Here is a 22,856-nt window from a genome sequence, read left to right as displayed (position 1 = left end):
AATAATTTAACTTACTTTTTTACTAATGGAACGGGCTTTTGTTACATTACAATAAAATATATAAATATCGGAGAAGGTGACACTGTGAATTTTAAATATTAAATAAAACGGCTGCAGTTTAGGGTATAATCAATTGAATGTATTTTACATACTATTTCAAATAAATAATATTTTTGAAATTTTAGTGAAGTTATTATGTACAATAATAATAATATTGTCTATATTGTCATATTCAACGTCATTCTATATTGGAAATTTAGAAAAGTCAGCAACGCTATATACGCTAACTTTTCTACATAATATGTATATACGTATAATTCTATTATAATTTCATTGTTTTTAAATTACGTCGTCACTGAAATTATAAATTTTTCTTTTTTTAAATATTTTCCAACGTTTATTATTTAAATTTGAATTACACACATATATATATATCATATTATACTTGCTTTAAGGCATTGACTAATTAAAAGATACTAGTACTTGGCGAATAAAACATGCTATTCAGATCGGAATAGAAATTGTAGAATTAGAAAATTTATCCCAAATAATAGATAGTGAAAGTTAACTGTTAGTCATGATATACATTTCTAAGAAGTATTCGCAAAATGTATGTATAGGTACGATCATTGTTGGGTTGAATTCTATTTACATAAGTGTTTTATTTTTTTTAAGTCCAAAAAAAAAAGATTAAATTGTGCACAAAAGTGCATGATAAATAAACTTGTGGGTACAAGTCATGCAATTCGGACAGACCCTTCTAAAAGATAGCATGTGATTTTGACTATTTTTTCGGCATGTGATTCAGATGCAGCCATAAAACATGTACGATTGAATACTATATACAATTGGAATTGTCCTAATATCAGTTGGTAAGTATTTGTTTTCGTCATACCCGATCCGTCCGTTATGTTGCAAAAAAAGTCAAACCTGTAGGACCATAACACACATAGGTATATCGTGTTATATGTATGTGTATAGAAATCCGCATATATCTATATCATATATATATACACACACGCATATATATGATTTTATAAATATAATATATTCAAGTCGTATATTTGTGAATATATTATATATACTCGTTGTATTTATATTTGCGTAACTTTTGTCTGCCACAGCCCTGCCAATCCCAAAAAGGAAATAATGAATTTTTATTATGTATACATGTCATGTATGTATATTATACATACCCAAAGAATCCCGTAAGACGAATGGTCTTCAATCGTCTTGTCGCAATCCCATAGCTATACACCTATATAATTTACACACGACCACGCTAAATCTATACCGCTCTTCCCTCGGGCAGTTATACGCAGTAAAATTTGTTGACGGTAAATAAACTATAAATTCAGGGTTTGGACGGTTTACAATAATTTTGTCACTGAAAAAAATCAGAGTGTGTCTGTAATAAAGAATAATAAAATATTTAAATTGATTTTTCGCTTTTCAAAGTCCGGGTATAATATTATTTTATATCAGTCGAATTTCCAAAAATAACTTGACGGTAGGAAAATGTAAAAATTATTGAATCGCCGCCGTCTATTGCCCAGCAACCTTGAAATAAAAAATGTAAAATCTCTACCCCATCTACGTATTTCGTATGAAAAGATCTTTTGAACAAAGTATCGGTGAGGCGTGTATAATATTCCTAGTGGAATTTTATACTGATGACGCGTTATCTATTACCGCTCAACCAAATTCTGACCATTTCATTGGCTAATAATTATTTACGCAAAATACAAACACTAGTCGTTAGCGATCCTAATACGGGGTATATAATTTTATTGAAACTAAAAATAGAGCGTATAAGATAAAAATTTAATTTTATGAAAAGTTATAGTTGCTTGACAGGAGGTTCTTCATTCTGTATATCATATCTCTATTGTTCATATACACCCATTATGTCATCATCGCATTCGTTTATGTTCGATATATTTATGAACAGAAGGTACATTAAAAATAAATTCTTTAACTAAAATCTTAAAAACTTTCATAATTCAATTCTTGATTATATATTATCATGATATGAAAACCGCCAAGCTTATAGTATATTAAGTTTATTTGATTAGAATAACATAATCAAACTTATTATAATATTCAATATGCGGGTCATAATAAAATACTTCGATTTTCAACTTTAAGGGCGTGTTATTGTATAGAAAATTGGATCTTGTTTGTACTACAAAAAGACCATGATTAAAAATGTCTATTACTTTTTTATAATCGTGAATACCAAAAAGCAATTAATGAAAAACGGGAATTTTTGCGGTAAAACAAAATTTAACTAAATTGATTTCTTTATTTTTTTATAAATCAAAAACTAATAACCATAGAAACTTAAAATTTTCACCCAGGATTTAAATTATTATTTTTTATGTATGATATAGTTATCAATAGGTATATTTTGACTTTCTTAAAGTTATTTTTAGAAATGCCAAATTTTCCATTTTTTGTATAAATATCGATAAGAATTATTCAACAGGTCAAAATTCTTGGAAATTGCATATAAAATCCACATAAGTTTTCTTTATATATCTAAAAAAATATTAAATTTTTTATATAGGTATACATATATAATATATGTTTGAAGTGAACATTTTGACGAAATTCGTAAAAATAACAAACTATTTTATAGTTCAAATTCATAACATTTTTTTGTTTTATATCTACGTTTTGAAAATGTAACACAAGATTTCTCAAAAGTAGTTCAAACTGGAAACATAAAATGTGAAAAATGTAAAATGATAATTATTTTATATTCAAATTTGAACGAAATTTCTTGTTTAAACAATAAATAACAATGTTAATTACTTTGTTATAATTTAAAAATATTATTCATGGTAACTTAAAACTTTTACGTGTATTATATTATTATTAATTTTTTCACTGCACACTAACATTTTTAATTTATATTATATTTTTACGAATCTGTTTTACTGTTTTACGGTATTAACAGAAAGATTTTATTCAATTTTGAGTTATATAAATTGATATAATATGGTAAAAATGTATATAATAAATTAAATACAAATAATATGATAATTACAATATTTTCGGAAAAAAAATATGTCAGCTAGCCTACTGTAATTTAAAATCTAAAATAAATTACTTTAATTGCTATGTATGTTAAAAAAAACAATCATATATCATATATCTATCATTGAATCAAAATTTAACAAACCCATAATAATGACCCACTTGACACATAATGTTCAACAGAGCAGTATCCACTTGGCTACTTTTTATTTATTATTTTGTTTTAAGCAACTTAATCAAAAACTAAAGTCCAATGTATCCTGTAGAAAATTATCCTTTTTTAACAAAAATAAATAAATAAATAACGAAATCAGACTATTTTCTTATTACCACGCGTGACAGTAAACATTTCCTGTAAATCTTGTTTTGAGCAAAAAATCGTGTTCATTTTTGGTCGGTGGTTTCGTTGACATAATATGCTCGTCTACAGCGCGTGCGTAGATAGCCATGTATCCATATTATTATACAACCGCATTCGCGTTAATTATACCATTGACGACCAACACAAAGGCCATGAGCAGCGGCGATGACGAGATTGCATATTGTCCCTTATTAAATATACACGAAGAGGACCCTCAATTTTCTAATTAATTAATATTCTCGTTCTTCAAAACTGTACGCTAATATAGTATACATTTGCGAGCACGTGCATCATTCGTGATATATTTCCGCCATCTCATTTCGAGCGATTTAATGTTTTTTGTTTGATTTTAATTTCGCATCATCAATTATACCCGCCACAACTGAACCGTCGCAACACCACCACCGCGACCGCCATCGCCAAAAATAAACGGAAATATGATGAACGCCATCGTTATGTTTTAATACGGTTGTCGATGGTGTCGACCGAAATCAAACCCCTTGCTCTCACATTTTACGGCTGAAGTACTATCTATTTTATCCTCCATATGTCCTCGTTTGAATATATTAATAGCCACGCGCGAGCACCAAACTGCAAAACGTTCAAAAAACGATGATAATATATACACTTTGGTATTATATATTATGTATGTATTCGAACTATAATTTATGTATAAGAGTAATATTTCAAAAACATATTCGATTTCGTATATTCGTAGACCCGTTTCTTTATTGTTCATAAAACAATTCTACAATAATGTTTTGCGAGTTTATATATATAACACTGTTTAGCAGTTTGTCTTAGGTTACTCGTGCACCACCATCATTTACAGTTCGCACAATTCTAAAATCGTCACGATCCGTGTTATTAAGTCCAAAATCTGTGAGATCTGCTTGATTTGTGCTTAGCTATTATACCAATACATTGCCGACAGCTTCTATACATTTTACCAATTATTTTTCGTCGTTGATAAACATAAATATTATAGTGAATAAATAAATACACATTAGAGTTTGTCTTAAAACTTTTTATAATATATTCGAGTGAAAAATCATTAATTTATTGATTCATTGTCCATAGTGTTTTCAAAAATAATTGAGTTTTAAAAGTTATAACAATACTACGAATATATACATATTATATTCGTAATATTATTACAGGTAAAAATGTAATTGAAATCTTTAATATCCTATGTATATTTTTCATTGATATATTATTCACTTGCATAACTGTTAATATTTATTTAATCACAATCTTATTTTGAAAATTATTAAAACTATCAGTCGATATTTTTCTATTTTTTAGCTTGCGAGTGCATACATAAAGTTATGATATTTTTAGTTTTATTACTACAACTTTGTTTATAAATTATATTATTGGTATACGCTTCTAAGTAAAAAAAAGATTTACATAAGTAAAGCAATATAGATATTATAAGATGCCAATGTTTAATTGCTGCATTCAATACTTAATTTAAGTAACAAAAATTATAGCAAACATTGCTTGGAGAATATATAAATAATAACTACAATAAAATTAATCTAATAAATAATAATATTATGGATATCATAATAGTTAATAGTAAAAATCAATTATTATTATTTATACCTAGGTAATAATATTGATCTACTTTCTACATGACTACCTACATAAATTATTGATAGGTTATTAATAAATGACAATTAAAAGTTATATATTTGACTATGAGTTATGATATTATTTGATTTATGAAATTTAAAATTCATATAATTCTTAGGAATTACGTGATTTAATTACGAAATTCAACACTTTTATGAATAATAACGATTTTAAATCATTATAATTCAAAAACTGTATGTCAACCTATGTTTTGTTTAGGGATTTAAAGATTGAAGATTTTTAAATTTACATATTTTATGAAAATGTTATTTTTTGAAATTTCTTTTGAAAATATTTTATAAATTTAGGTTCTTATATTATAGATTTGTATAACTTATATTAATCGTATAAAAATAATCAATATCTAATATAAATATAGTATTAAATATCAACTATTATTGTCAGTAAGTAGAACGTAGAACTAGTTAATATATAAATATTTAAACTCTAAATCCAATAGTAAATCAATTTTCACACCGAATTGGTGTTTCCGATTACGAACATAATGCTGTATAATATGTTTAATATTTTCTTTCAGATTTTGCATTTATTATCTATTGTGCGGATAATATATTTTTTGTCTTAATATGTTTCGGTATTACTTAAAGTCGTATGTAATAAATGCATGAAGTATGTGAAATATTCAAAATAGGTAAATAACTTATGGGAATTACGTTTGTTTGGTTTTTATTTAAAAAGTCTAGAAAATTATTAAATTTATCCAAAATAATGATTCAATTGTTATACGCATCAAGGTCACAAAACCAGATTTTAGTTTCAGGCATTATTGTATACGCAGCATCCATTTTTCTTTCATTACATGTTATAATTCATGTCTTTTGTTTGTTTTCAAAAATATTTTTCTCCATTCTACTTCTTTGGAAAGTTTTTCCCTAGCATTAAGCAAAAAACAAACAGCATAAGAAAATCGACAACACACACACATACACAGAGTTGCTGAGTCAGTAAATAAACTACCCACGAAAATATTTCTTTTGAACTCCTGGTCTAATTTTACGAAAATGAATTCAATACTTAAGTGCAATTTATGTTTCAAATGTATTTTTTTTAATGTTTTCAATATTCAAACATTCTTTTTTGTAAAAACTTTAAATTATCATAAAATTCAACAAAAAAAAAGCATTGTTAATTTTTGTACTAAAAAAATCACTCGCCTTCGTATGATACTGATGCACATATTTCATTAATTTAATAGTTTAAATAATTGTTCTAATGTATTTGTGTTTTAAACATTTGTAAATGTTGAGTTGATTGAAAAAAAACAAAATTAACGATTGTATTTTTAATAGTATGGGCATTTGTATTTGACTTTCATTAAAAAACTTTTTAACTACCCTGATTTAAAAAATAAAAAAACTTTATTATGCTATATTATAAATTATAAAAAAAATTTGAATTTAATAAAAATAAGTTGCAATAAAAACTTTAAAATCAACGTGTTTTTTAAAAATTATTTTTTCGTTTTATTAAACGTGTTTAGTGGTTTATAAGTGATAACACTATATTATTACATAATAATATTTTAGTGTTATAATGCATAATAAATAATATGATAACTAATTTTTCCACGTTAAATATAAATCTACATACGATTATTATAATATAAAAACTGCAAAATTGCAGGACAATACCAAAATATATAATATATACGTCGTAGGCCATATGGAAAATTAGTTTTTTTGCAAAAAGACTAGGCTCTTTACTATGGGGTAGCCCGTTTGCGAACTACTTATTATTTTTCCAAACAGCCTGCTGTTTTTCAGGCTCATTACATACAAACTAACAGCAGTTAGGCTTTTAAAGAACTACAATTATTTTATGGTAAAAAACATTTTAATTATTTTATTTTAAGGGTTATTGATATTAACACAGTAAAATATATATAACATAAATGTAACATGTAACATTATTATTCATTACTTATTAGTAATAAGTTATTACTTATTAATTTTGTACAGTTGTTGAATATTTGACTAGTTGTTTGATTGTTATCATATTATATTGATGTATAAAATGTATTATAAATATTATTAAATTCAATTACCATTATATAAAATTATATTTTTGTATAAGCTTTTGTAAGATGTCATCTCTACTAGCACAGCAAATACTAAGTCATCCTGTTGTAGAAATTTGAACACATTCTTTTATAAAACTTCAAATCATGAAAAATATGATTATCAAAATATACGAGTAGATTATGTGAGAGTAAGTGAATATTAATATCATACTCATAGTAGGGCCAATAGGAATTTATATTGTTATCGTCGCATTTATTTCAGTAGGTATAATAATACTGCAGTATATTATTATTCAGTCATAATTAATAATCATATTTGAATTTTAAAACATCAATACTTTACTTAGTATTCCCTACACATAGCAAGTTATAATAATTTATTATACTATTATTATAATACCTCCATTACTAAAATATTGAAATAGTTACAAATTTTAATCATTAATGACACAAACTTACAAAAGTCTTAAAATGATTTAAAATTTAAAGTTAAATAAAAATCTAAAAATTAGACGTCTGTGAGATAGAAATAACTATTTTACAAAATTAATAAGTAATGAATAATAATGTTACATGTTACATTTATGTTACATATATTGTACTGTTTTATTATCAATAACCTTTAAAATAAAATAATTAAAATGATTTTGATTGTACTTCTTAAAAGTCCTAACTGCTGTTAGTCTGTAAGAAATGAGCCTGAAAAACAGCAGGCTGTTTGGAAAAATAATAAGTAGTTCGCAAACGGGTTACCCCATTGTAAAGAGCCTAGTCTTTTTGCAAAAAAACTAATTTTCCATATGGCCTACGACATATATATATTGACAGTTAACGTGATTATTATAATATTATAATTTCATATTGCTTCACACTTATAATATTTTTATCCGTGATAATAATTATGTCAACTTAATTGGTTGGCAGTCTATGAAAGAATCATAACTTTATAAGTTTATTACATATTATATTTTATATATTTACCATAATAATCAGATCTTTACCATCAGTGCACAATACGACTTGATAATTATCTTTTATTTTTATTAAAAATAATTGTTGACTTAAAGACGTTGTGTACACTGTAGGTAGGGACCTTCAATGTAGTTGTTGGTAAATGCGATTAAATTAAATACCCGGAATTAACAAATATCCGTTTAAAAAATATAAATCTGTCTACGTTTTACTGAAAATAATGTTCGCCGTAATGATAGTTGAGATGTAAAATATTTAAAACGTGTAATAAATATATAAGTATTTTTTTCATATCTATTATTATTTTTTGATGTCGTTCAATATGATTTGATTGTATTTTTATTGATATTTTAAATTAAATTAATACATTCAAGCATAAATAAAACAGTATACTTACTATGTCAGTATGTCAGTATGTCTATTAAATAAATATGATAATTTATAATATTCTGGTTGAATCAATAGGTAAAAATCTCGAGGGTACGAGACAACGAGACTGTGCTACGAATTTGTGTGATCTGAAATATTATAGGACGTAGAATACGTCATAATATCATGTATACTATAGAGTATCGTTTTAGTACACCATCAATCCCGAAAATATTTTGACTATAGAAATTAGTAGTCTTCAGTAATTCCACGCATACAAGTATATGAATATGTTTTATTTAGTAAAATATTCTATGACCCATTATTGAGAGTTTCGAGGAAAATTTTATGGTGAAAATCTAAAATGTATTCTTAGGTTGTATTAGAAAATTTAAATTAACTACTAGTCAGTTATAGAAATACATTTTTTTTTTAAAAAAAAAAGCTTTTTATTAAAAGATTTTACCAGATTCAAATTTTTGCGAAATGTGAATATATTTTAAACTATTACAAATAACAAAAAGCTATACATATAATGTTTATTTGGTTTAACCAAGTAAATTTACAATATGATGTATTTCTACACCAATTTGGAAAAGTACGATTGTTTCTTATAAAATAATTAAATACCTAATGATGTGTCTGGTTAATAAAAATCCATCCACTATACTGTATGTCAGAATTATATTATATTATATTATATTATTAAAACTTCTTCTCGAATCAGTTTAATGACTCATGTAATAATAGTAATATAAGTATTATTATGTTCTCGTTTTTTGAACTATTCCCCAATGGTTGTTATTTTGTTGTCGGACGATAATGATAATAACAAGCTTCTGAAATTTTAGCTGGGCAGGTAAATAGCTGACTGATGGTAGTAAACTTTCAAATACATCGTAATAATATTCTCAACACATATTATATGTACACGTCTAGCTCGACTTTTTTATTAAAATTGTACACGACCACTTTCCAAACATGATTACAAAAAAGCATTTGAATTTTCAGCGTTTTCCATATCTATATACATATTTATCTGTAATAAAAAACTATTTTTAGCACTATGGCGGTTCCTCAACGAGTCTGTTTATTATTATCACTAGAAAATTGTATTACGACGTAAACATAAATTAAAGGAAAACTGTTTTCCTTTGGGTTGGGTCATTGTCCCTCAAGGTGGTTTGAGTTTAATTAACCGTTATTAAGTATTATAAGAAACATTTATTTGAAAAACACCGTTGAGATGTTTTATTATATCCTAAAATTATTAAATTTTATATTTTATATTTAACATTGTTCAAATGAAAAAAATATGATGTTTATTTGAATAAAATATATAAAGTCCCATATATTATATAGAGTATTTTTTATTACGTATTTTAATTTAAACATACATAGTTATAGATAATAATAAAAAAAAAGCAAGAAATATTATTATTTTGAATGTTTGTTATTTATTTATTTATTTTTTTATAATAAATAATATAATATTTCTTTGAAATTTTAAATAGTAATTTGTTTGCAGTAAATGTTATAGAACAATTTAGTATTAATAAAATGTATAATAGTTAATGTCAGTCATTCATTGTATTGATATAAAATATGTATATAATAGGCAATATAGACATATATTATAAGGTTTCTTAATAAATTCAATACTTATAGACTTACAATTATAATAATTATTATTGATAATATTAAACATGTGCAATTCGTATAAAAATAGACTTATTTCATTAAAAGTTATAAACTTAATCATATTTTTGTAAATTCTAAGTAATGCCACACTTCAACAACCAATATAGAGTGCTATAATGATAACCTATTGGTTGAATTCAATATTATATTTTACTACTTTTAGTTTGGGATTTTATGAACGATTTTTATTCAACTATGGAAAACATTACACTGTTTTAAAATAGAAAATAAAACCAAAATTTAATTAGTTTAAACTTTTTTATAAGTCCGCATAGTTTAATTTCCTAGAAAAACTGTATTTTTTAGAATTTTTTCGCTATTATTTTCAAGTTTTTATTTTTTTTAATGGCTTAATGCTCAACTTAAATTTTTAAATTGTGTTCTTATATAAGGTGTTACCACTGGGTATTGTCCCTAATCTCACGATTCATGTCAACTACTTTTATTTGTTATTTATCAAACCTACTCATTGTACAAAATATAATATGTAGATTGTAGATTTATTTCAATAAAATAATAATAATAAAAAAAATCATGTTCTAAACTAGAGTATATTCATATTTTTACTTTATACGTGTTAAAATAAAATTTAGAACAAGTATTGTTTATTGAGTATTTTAAGTTCAAACGAGCAAAACAAGCTTACCCCAAAATATTATATTAAGCCACTACTGCTTCATACATTGACTATTATCAGTTATCAGTTTATCACGATTTTACTATTTGAAAATTCGTTTTTTATGCATTGAAATACTTCGAAAAACATTTTATCTTTGGAGTAGTATAAATTAATAATATATATTGTCATTCAAAAATTATAACGTTAATAATTTATAATTTTTTTTCAACAAAGTTGTTTTGCAATGGCATCAAATTATGTAAAATTAAAACTTTTTGAAATAATGACACTTTAATGATTCGCCTTGTATTATAGCATATGGTTTATTTCGACGGACTAAAAAGCTTTACTAAAAAAAAAAAAAAAAACAGAAACACGAGTTTTTGGTCTTTACTTCATTATAACAACACTACCACTGCATCAACCGTATAACACACGCGATACCATATATGTACCAACTGTTAGATTGTTGGAAAACATTTGTAAGCCATTGGGTCACCACCGGGATCAATGATGACGATGAAAACAAAAACAACAACAATAATAATAATAATAATAATAATAATAATAATTACAATATGCCCTACACCATAAGACGGATTTAAGCAATAATAACAATTCCTTTAAGTCCTTCCAATGGTTATTTTCGGGGCTTGATGGTGCGCTTGAATTTTATTGTATAGTGGCAAATGCGACCGTTATAGTCAACGAACTGTGGACTCGGTTATGATAATATACACGTTGAACGATGGAATGTTTCGTGAAAGGAGCCAATTTCTCTTGAGAAATAATTGCGTACAGCTCGTTGTCCGGCCACACTTGAAACAATATTATGTTATACATTTAAGCATTTATAGGCATACGGTATAATATATAATAATGATGCGTATGCTTTTTCTCAGCGCCGCTAGTACTGCCTGTCGCTGTGAAGGATTTAGGCAGCTGGTGCATATTATTTTTTGTGGTGGCATAGTTTCCTCAAACTAAACGATTCCTGTGTATATGTCTCCGTTGATAAAAATAGATAGGAACATAATATAGATCAGTGTTTTACTAGGTTGTGACCCAAAATTGGGTCAATGTAGAAATCTGATAAAAATAGGAAAATAAAAAATGTATTTAAATTTTAAAATAATCTTTTTGTTTAATATAATTAAATATTGTAATTTGTATTATATAATTAAAATAATTAAACGATAAAATAACTTATAGTAAAAATGATTATAAGTTAATATTACTATAATATTACAGAATAGAAACTTGATTTTTTTTTTTTCACTAACAAAAAATATGAAATTTGAGAGCACTCCGTACAACAATCACGTGTATTGATTTATTTCTATAAAACGTTCTATATTTATTATAGCTTTTATCAATGCCTATGGTTATGCTGTTGTGTTGTTGGATTCAATAAATTTCTTTGTGATACTTCGAAATGACATTTTTGTTTTTATTTTTAAATGAGGGGATAACATTATTTTTGTGAAAATTCGTCGGATACTAACTACTACTAAACAATAATTTGTATTTAAGATAATTAACTGCGGTAATTAGTTTGTATAGTACTTATTATTACTGGTACACTATCCTTTAATCAGAAACTCAAACCATGGTAATTAGTTTGTTAGTACTTATTATATGCACACTATTCCTTAATCAAGCTTAGTACAGTTTAAGCTTAAGTATATAGACGTATAGCGTACATTTTAATAAAACTTTCTTATATTAAATGTTGATTAATCAAAATTACAATTTTGTACTAACAAATTTAAATCATTATTAGCTATTTCATTATTGGTCATATAAAATTATATATTTGGATTGTTATGATATTTAAACAATACTTAAGGAAGTTGACTAGTATTTTGCATTTTATAAATATACTATACAATATAGATTTGTTTTTATGTACCGTGCTTCTGAAATACCGAAAAACATCAATCATGACCGCAAAGTACCTATATTGCCTATCCATAACGCCGTGTGATCACAATTTCATTAGGTCTTAATAAAATAACATGATCAAGAAAACATTTTTTAGAGGTTGTTAAGTCACCTGGATCACAAATGACTTTCTCTTTATAAATACACGTCTATGAATTCTATTAATTTTAAATAATTATCAGTTCGGCACCTCTTCGTATTTACACCTATCTCACTGCATATGTGGTCCTAGTTCGTGATCGCCCATCGATCGTAGGTTCACATTAAATAGACATTACACAAGATACTCAAATTTTGACGCAAAAACATTATTTTGTGGCTCAAAAATTTTAAATTTTAAATCCACTTATTATATTTAATAATTATACAATAAATAGCGAAAACAAAATATGAAAGATTATAAATGTATTATTAATTGTTTTATTTTATATTTTTTTAATCCCTCACTGCTTCATGTATACTAACATAATATCTATGAGCTACCTGTATAACTTCATAACAATTCTACATAATATGTGGCACAAGATAAAAACAATTTGGAAACTCACTCTAATAATTTGAATGCACTTTGAACAGAGCCGTAGCAATATTCATTTGCGCATAAAAAGCTAAAATTAAAAAAAACTTTTAATTTTCACAAAACTATGAAATTCAAGCCCTTCGTAAATGAAATGTACTAACTAGTTTAATTGCTAAATAACTATTAACTACTTATTAAGAAATACTCATATTAAATGTTCAACATATTTTTTAAAAAAGTAAGAAAATTAAAAAATATATATTATATGAATAACTTAAAAATGGTTTATTTATTTTATTATTGATATAGTACAAGAAAATTAATATTTTTTGAAAATATTTAGTAATTACAACTATTCTTTATTCTTGAGGTTATTGCAAACATTCTAAACCAATTTTGTTAAAAACTATAGATCATGTTTAAATATTTTACTCAATTATAATAAGAAAAATGATGGAAATTCGGTAGTGATGACGACCCAAAGTACCAGATACAATTTTCTAACTTCGTCTATCTGCAATATAGATTAGAAATTGAAGCAAATTTCCTGTTCCAATACGTTACTTTAGACACGCATGAAATACACATATACATTCATACAAACCGTCAACACCATTACATTTCTCGTTTGTCTATTCTACAAAATCTAAAAGGTCGAGTTTGGCCGATTATACTCGGTATACCTTTATAAGAATAGTACTATAGTGTAAACGCGTGCAAGTATAATGGTGAATTTGTGGATCCATCGTAGAATTCTAATAATATATAATATAACGCAAAAATTGACTGAGTGAAAGTGTGACGCAAATAAACCCAGTCATCCCGTAAAAATGGAATCCAACTCGGAGGAGTACCGTGTGCGGAATGCGACAGAGCGTCGAACGGTTCGAGCGATTACTTTCCAGTAATGACTACACTCACCAACCTACCTATAATATACAAGATGATTTACCAATCATGATTGCCTCCCATTTTTAACATATGTATTCGAAAGATAATAGTCTTTGAAAACGGTTTTACAAAAATATAAATTATATACACACTTATATTATGTAATATTGAATCTGGTGTGTACTATATTTGCACCGTCTATACAAATTATACACGATTATAGATATATTACTAAAATTTTCAAGTCTCCATTTCTCCAAATCTATTATCATCGACCTATTATTCCTTAGGGTACACAAGGTTAAATAATAAAAAAAAGTAGGTACAAGTTTGAGTTATGATTTTGATACGTCAAAGTTTTCAGAAAAATTATTTGTTAAATAATTTATTGTACAATAAAAGAGTAGTAATTTGAAAAACAAAAATCTGTAATTCTACAGACGCTCTTTAAGCAGTACAAAAATATTTCAATAATTTTAAAACGTGACCATTAAATATCCAAGTTAATTTAAAAATGCCTGGAATTATATTTTAAATAATTGCATCAATCAAAAAGTAAACGGGAACGAGCATGCTTGACAAACCACTGTGTAATATTATATAATATATTTAGTTGGGCAGGTTGGGTACTGATGACAGTATATTTACTGAAATTAATATTATCAACACTTACATTTGATATTATAATAATATGTACACATCTAGCTCGACTTATTAATTAAAATATAACTGTAAAACAGTATTTGAATCTGTGGTTTCCATACCTATTTATTAATTTGCAAAAAAAAGCATCTTTAACATTACGGCATTTCCTCGATCGAGTTGTACTGTGTATTATTATTAATAGGAAATTGTACTACGATGTAAACAAATGAAAATTAAATTAAAATTGTTTTCGTTCGACTCAGGTCATTGTCCCTTCGATTGGTTTGATGAAAAAAAGGGGCGAGGATGCTTGGTTAATCACTCTGTATATACATATATATAGAGAGATTGTCCCCGTTGCAGATCTTTACATTGATATTATATCATCGAATCTGAGAGGCGGCGGCGAAACAACGAGTAGGTGTTATCCTGTCGCCGACTCGGAACCCGATTTGGCATTCTTTGACTCCGAAAAACCGCACGGGTGATCGACTGTTGTTGTTCAAGTACGCATAGTATTGTGTCTACATTACAATATACAACCGAACACCATTTATTTCCACTCATGCGCTATTACACAGCCCAGCGTAGTTACGCTAGACGTCTGTTGCACAAGGGTTGTACAAAATATATAATATAATATCCACAAAGGTGATTTTCGTTATAACAAGCCACTCTTTTTTTTATTTGAAAATAATCACTGTTTGGAAAAGGTTTTTTTTTATACTTTTCATATTTATTGGCTAAAAAAGTTATATTTTTTATAATTATTAATTTTATATGTTTTCTACTAGTTTGAATGAAGGTGTAAATTGTTTATTTCATACGCAGTAGTAGAGTATATTTTTCGGAGTATTTCAATTCATACAATTTTTATTCATAATTGTATACATTTAAAATTAGACGGAGTAGACTGGCTGCGGTAGTACAACCAAGACGACCTAGCTGTAAAACTATAATAGATAATAATGTGGATACGTCGTGAATTTTTCTAATTTGGTTTTCGGTAGCCTACCTCAATAATATAATATAGGTATATTTAACATTTCTGAAAATCACATTCTCTCTTATGTCGTTTCCATTGGAGAACAATGTCAATCTTAATAAACCAAATCGTCTCGAAGACCAAAAACTACCTATGACGATATACATATACATACATAACATAATAAAGGGCTTTATGACAATTTTAGTTGAACATCTGCACGATGGTTACGATCAATTCGGAGACGTAGACAAGGAGTCGTGTTTCCAATAACTCGCCTATAGTAGAAGGTTAATTGTTATAGAAAATATTATTATATCATGTGCTCGCGTCGATAAAAAAAAAAACATTTAGATGGATAAGATAGACCAATCGGTTCTTATTACAAAGCTATACTGGCCTACTGCAGGCATTATTTCCTCCAAAAAATAACATTATTAGATGCTTGAACCGTATTATTTTAATGCCTCAATCTCATTTTCTAATGTTAAAATATGACATAATCAAATATCCATTGAAATTTGTCCCCCGGGAAAACCTTTAGATTATCTGTACCTATAATTATATGCACGTGTTATCATTATACACGTACTTTAATACACGTATAATATTCTAGTTTGATAGTTAATACGTAACAATATTATATAGGTAACTGAATATTCAGATATTTTTATTTTGTGGACCGCCATTTCAGTTATCTTAGAGCGAATCGCCGAGTATAAAAATACGAACGATCATATAACTGTTGAATTATCGATAATTAATTTATTAAGGTATATCAGAAAACTATATTAGACTTGTTTTTCTTATCTTTTATTGGCTATAATTTAAGATTAAATTTACAGTTTGGATATATTTGAAATATAATATACGCAATTCGTAGTTGTTTAGTTAGATCAGTATTCTCTTATAAAAGTATACACAAATATTGAATTGTCAAATGCTCATATTTTATTTTAGAAATATGACATATAATATGCGTTAGCTGGTTGCGGCTTGGGCACTACGCTGTTATATTTAATATATAATACCGTTTTTATTGTTTTCTTCATTGAGTTCTGCGAAAAAAAAATCCTAATAAAACATCAGGTACAATAATTTGAACGACCGTGCATCGAATTACATTGCATATGAAAACGCAGACGAGCAAGGCATAATAAAATACAATATTGTTGAGTGGAACGCAGTGGAGTTCATTAAAATAACATCGCGGCGATATTGGAGGACGACAGACGATCAAACTATCTTGTTTTAGTTATTTGAAAATTCTATTTTTTATTTTCACATAGTGTTTTTCTTTTTAATGCGGTCAATAACAAAATTATGGTATACCGCTAAATTTAAGCAAAACACGTGATATAAACTTTTTCGTAATAATTTTAATCTGATGTTTTATTTTATTTTTTATTTGAATTTTTATGTCGAGACGGTTTTTTTCTTTTCGGGAAACACAAGAAGACATAGTTTGATGTGTTACATGTGGTTATATTATTAATATCGGTATACCTATTCAAAAATATATCGAAAATATAATAATAATATATTATATGAGTGTATATTAAGTTGGATATTTTAACGTAAAACATTTCAATGGCTTTGCAGCGCTCGCCTTTCTGATTCGCAGAACTTTTATAATATTACAAGGTGTACGAAATATTTATAATAATAATACATTATATTTTATCAATTTTTACATTTATTTATAAAAATAAATTATAATTCAATCAATAATTTCATAGAACACGATAAAATTGCAATTGACAATTTTTTTTTTTTTTTTTTTTATAATTAATTTTCACAAAACCGTCGAGACACGAGTATTAATTGAATTTTATAAATCGAAATTGAATGACAATACACCGCACCGCCGCGAGTGTAATAAACTACTCGTAAACACTTTTGATGACGTTGTATGGAATCGGACTAGAAAATGTTTAGCTATATGTCCTACAGGTACGACTTGCGCCCTGCATGCCCGAAGCGAAACGATCGTGTAAGATGATTTATATCCATTAAAATACTATAATATTATCAACTTAACTTTTAAAATTTTTATTCTTATTTTTGTTTATATTTATGCTTATGCGAAGCGATTTAGTTTATATCAATACTTATGTTTTACCAATGTTAATTTAGACACTTATGTGTTATAACTTATGACATGCTAATAATATTAATTATTTAATTAATTAGAAATCGTACTTATGTTAAATATGGAGTCGTAAAACATTTGAGATTTTAATAATATCATATGAAACGATATTTACTAATTTTCTTCTTAGAGTTACCAGTCCAGAATATTTCAACATAGACGTCAATACAATATTGTTGTGTTAAGTTTGGAGAGTATAGATTTTTAGTAATATTTTTACATTCTTCGTTTATGTAACATATATTATGACCTATACCTGCAAACCTTCATATCGATATTTATACATAGTGATGTATACTACAACGTGTATGTGTGGTGTTTTTCATATTTTGCATTATCATAATTATTATGACTTATACATAGCTGCAGCAGGTATATACCACTTTTCCGTGTATGGATATTACTATTTATACTGTCCAAACGTTATTTAATTTTATTGCGCGTCCCGCACGTGTAAGTTAATTTATTCGAGTGCGCACATACGGCACAATTAATCTATTTAGCAAAATATAATGTTTTCAGATAATTGTCACGAAGCGCCCGGTCCTCGACGTTGTTTTTGTCGCTCTGATTTGTTATTGTAGCCATTTTTCGCAAAACGCATTAACTTGTGTGTGTGTGTGTGTGTGTTTGCTTGACCTCAATGTCGGGGAGAAGACGAATTTTTCCGTTTTTAAATCGTGCACGTTCAAATAATATCATAGGCAATTATTATTATAAATCATTTAATCATAACGTTATATTCTACGGTTTTGTTCAAGTTTCAATAACATACTCAACTCTGCCGGTCGTGCTAAGAAATTAACTCGAGAACAAGACTTATGATCTACGGTAGGGCAGAATACGCACAGAAGTTATCGCCCCCATTATACCATCAAAGACGCTGTTGTTTGCAGACTCCTTAGTTCTTATCTACTATTATTTCGTAAATAATACGAGTCACAACACGTCGTTGTTTTATTTCTCGAAATGATAACCTGTTTCAATATTTTCGTACGCTAGAACTGATTTTACCGGTTAGATAAACCTATATATGTACTCTCGACTCTGTCAGCCGATCGATTTTCGTGAATATATGTATTATAATTATAGTAGCTTAAAACGAACATATTATTATTATTATTATTTTTCAGCTTTTATTTCACGATAATGACAATAACAATATAACAATAAAGGACGCGTGTCTATATTATATTATACGTTTCAAGCAACTCTTGAGTGCTATATAATTCCTATATATCTTTTCTCTGTCGATAAATAATTAAAACCATCGTTTCTCGTATAATAGTATCGAGTAATAACCTACAAAAGAACCCAAACCATTTTTCCCGTAGGATGTGACCCATAAATTCGAAAACTAGATTGCATAAATATTATATATTATGTATGGCGCATGTAATAATATCGCGATATGTATTGTGTGTACAACTATCGGATTACCCGAGACGGACTGTCCTAAATTTCTGGATAAATTACACATGGAATCGATCCGGGTACGGTATTTTCGAGGAATTCGAATATAATAATGTAATATTGATTTTTTTCCATCTATTCGCTGTCTGAGCTATTGTCGCCGGGGCATGATAAACTTTCCACAAATCATCATTCATAAATCATAATAATCATTAACGGTTCATATGATACCTATATATAATACATTGGTTTTAAAATGCGTTCGCTGTGCGTATAAGGTCGGGAATTACGCTGGATTTTGTAATAAACGCGTATTTAATTTATTAAATAAATGTCAGATCGCATAATAATCCGACAACTCATTGGCACATAACAATATGGTGACTCGATTATTATGCGAGAGCAATAATTTCGATTTATTTCACCGTAATATAAATTACCGATAGTAATAATTTGCCTGAGTCGTTTGTCTATATACGTGAACAACGCTGGTATAATATAATTTAAAAGAACTATATTGTCTTAAAAAATTCTTTCTGACATCTTTTCCCGTCCTATCTACCAACAAGACGTAACACTTGTTTTTGACGTGTAATGCCAAAAATCCAACCACCGACTATTTATATAATCGAATGACAATGGTTTAAACGTCATTATTTCATATTATATTATATAATACCGAGTACACATTGCGCATTATATCGGCGCACGGCGGTGCTATATTTAGTATTAAAATAATTTAAAAAAAGAAACAATTTCTACTAAATTAATAAACGCATATTTTAAGCATAAAATCATAAAATCCGAGAAAAACTGTTTGATCGTCATACAATTTGAGAACCCGCAAAACTCATTGAACACGCCAACGCTGAACGTGCATAATATATTAAATTATATTTCATTATTCGCTATTCGGTGCAACTGCACTATTTACTTACGCGTAAGCGCGTACATTGTATGCCTTTTTTTATTCTTCTTTGGGATTCGTCGGTGAAACGTTTACAACGTAATATTGCGTAACACTAACTGCCTCCTAGCTATACATGTATTATGTATATTACTTAGGTAAGCATATATATTGTGTACAATAGTAATTAAACATTAGATATGTAAGACTTGCACGTTACAATAAGTTTAATATTGTTTTGTTGTTATGATATTTATTATACCTCGGTTATGTTTTGTTTCTGTTTTTTCTACTCGACTATAGGTTCGGTCTTTGTTTGGAGAATGAGAAAGAATATAAAGTGATTTATTCAACGCAAACCAACAACACCCAACGTTTAACTCCGGTGCACAGACAGACATTGTCGTTGACGTTGCCACAGCCCTGAATGAAAAACATTCGACTACTACTATTATTATTATTTTTCGTCATAATTATTATTATTATTATTATTATTATTATTATTATTATTTACAGTTGCCGTAATAGTATTATATTTGTAGTTTATAGTTTATTATTACTGCGATCGTCGGCGTCGATTAAACAATCGGTATGATAATAATATAATATATTAATGTTGTATGTAATGTGTGTACAGGCGATTAGATTCATCGCCGGCGATCGGTCTACAAATAACTCGAAACGCGTAATTATCTAAATCGTCTAAAATCCCCAGTAAACGTATAATATAACATTCCTATCAACGAATCAATACCTAAATAATTTATTATTCATACTTACACCTATAAATTCCAGTTTTGCTCGCATAGCGTAGTGCTTTAGCTATGTAATAATATTATTGTCCCTCGCGCGTCTCCGAGAAGTATTCGCTATATCTGCGTTATGCGGCGTGTCTTACAATATTCTTATTTCTGCAGTCAAAACCTTGACATATTGATTGCGCGTTTTACGTTATTATATAGATTTCTCACTTTAATTTTTCCTGTTTTCTGTCGATGATAATAACGTGTAATGTCTTATTTACTTGTACCCACTCTACTATTCCAATATTACATTGTTTATATATATAACTAATAGATCTGTTTCCTCCCCCATCAAACAGTCTGACTCTGGATCTCTCGTTAAAATACGTAACGTACAACATGATATAATTATTATGCCGTATCGACGTGTTCATGCTCCACACAATTTATCATAATATAGGTATTACCGGGCGATTCGATAAGAAAAAACAAACGAAATTATATTCATAAAAACCAAAACCATTAGCTAATAATTTTTACTTAAATTCTTAAACGAAGCACACTCGATTATAATATAATACACGTGCCTAATATCATTACTGCAATACTATCATCGTCATATTCTTCTTCTTCTTCTTCTTCTTCTTCTTCTTCTTCTTATTATTATTATTATTATTATTATTTATTTTTATTATATTAATTTTTTGTTTATTAGATATGGCACCGACGTCGTCAATATCACACTCATCGCGATGCTGTATTGTAATTTACACTTTTTTTTTATTATTATTATTTCTTTATCGACATTAAACAACAATCGAAGATCTTCGTGAGATATCAATCAACGCGAATGATTACGCTACCGTCATTCGCCAAACTCGATTCGCCAACGCAAAGATCAATTTAAATAGAATCGAAAACGCGTAATATTGCAACGCGCGTTTAAACCTCACGACAATAATAATATAATATTATAAATTATATTATTATTTCGCGCACATTGCGATGTATCGAGATATACGTGACAAGTGTATATCTGTATATTTGCTATATTGTTTCCTGTCCGTGTATTATCTAAAATTAATTTTGAAAATTCGAAACCAAACATTTCATCGAATATCGAAATCCGATAGGTACTACATATCGTGACCTACATGCACATTTTCAAGGGATTTCCAACAGCCGCGAGCAGCCACTCGTTTATAAACGAAATCCGTCACCCAGGCCAACGGGTCTCCTGTCTAAACACGCGAGTACCTCACTGATACGCAACACCGCAATAATATTATATATCATACAACACACGACGTAATATCGTTATAGACGTATGAGCTGATAGAGCATTTATATACGCGTATAACGTTAAATATGATCTGTAACGAAACGTCCTAGTCGGACGCGGTACAACGTTGAGCTACGTCACTACGGTCCACTACGGAAATCCAGTATATAGGTGTAACCACCGAGGTACTTACGCCGTTTGATTTTAAATTAATTACAAAAACTATTATTATTAAAATATTTAATATTATCAACGTTTTCCTTTCCCGCGGTTGTATTTTCAGAGATAATATATGTATAAATACTGACCAATACAGACACGCTATATTTATTTGTATTTTAACACGGATCGTCCCCGCACGACGGGCTCTATAAAACAATCGGAAAACTCAGTTCCATAGGTACGCCCGTGCTATAAATAGCCGAATGCATATTTTAAATCTTTGAAACGTTTCCGCGGCCGTAAACTCAATATTAGTTGTCGGACGAATTCGATCATTGACACGTTTATAATATTATAACAAATATTACTATTATTTTTAATTCGTTGTTCTCGATAGTTATTAGTATAGTGTCCTGGAGACGTTTTAGTGATATTATTCAAGCTATTGATGTTTTTAAATATTATATAA

General features: G+C 27.6%; 1 protein-coding gene across 3 annotated transcripts in view; it reads left to right on the top strand.

Annotated features, from left to right (window-relative positions):
• LOC113556237 (lutropin-choriogonadotropic hormone receptor-like) overlaps positions 1-22,856 on the top strand; it is a 63,012-nt gene that overhangs the window by 36,128 nt on the left and 4,028 nt on the right. For 2 of the 3 annotated variants that reach the window (XM_026961063.1, XM_026961062.1), the window contains exon 16: positions 20,504-21,523. The exons of the other annotated variant lie outside the window; for it this stretch is intronic. In XM_026961063.1, the coding sequence (XP_026816864.1) occupies positions 20,504-20,627 (124 nt within the window). In that variant the 3' untranslated portion in view covers positions 20,628-21,523. Of the gene's footprint in view, positions 1-20,503; positions 21,524-22,856 lie in introns of those variants that run through there. 3 annotated transcript variants of the gene reach the window in all.

The sequence above is a fragment of the Rhopalosiphum maidis genome, chromosome 3 (assembly GCF_003676215.2).
Source record: "Rhopalosiphum maidis isolate BTI-1 chromosome 3, ASM367621v3, whole genome shotgun sequence".
Lineage (NCBI taxonomy): Eukaryota > Metazoa > Arthropoda > Insecta > Hemiptera > Aphididae > Rhopalosiphum > Rhopalosiphum maidis.
Note: the sequence above shows the minus strand (reverse complement) of the source record. Positions and strands in the feature narration are given on the sequence as shown.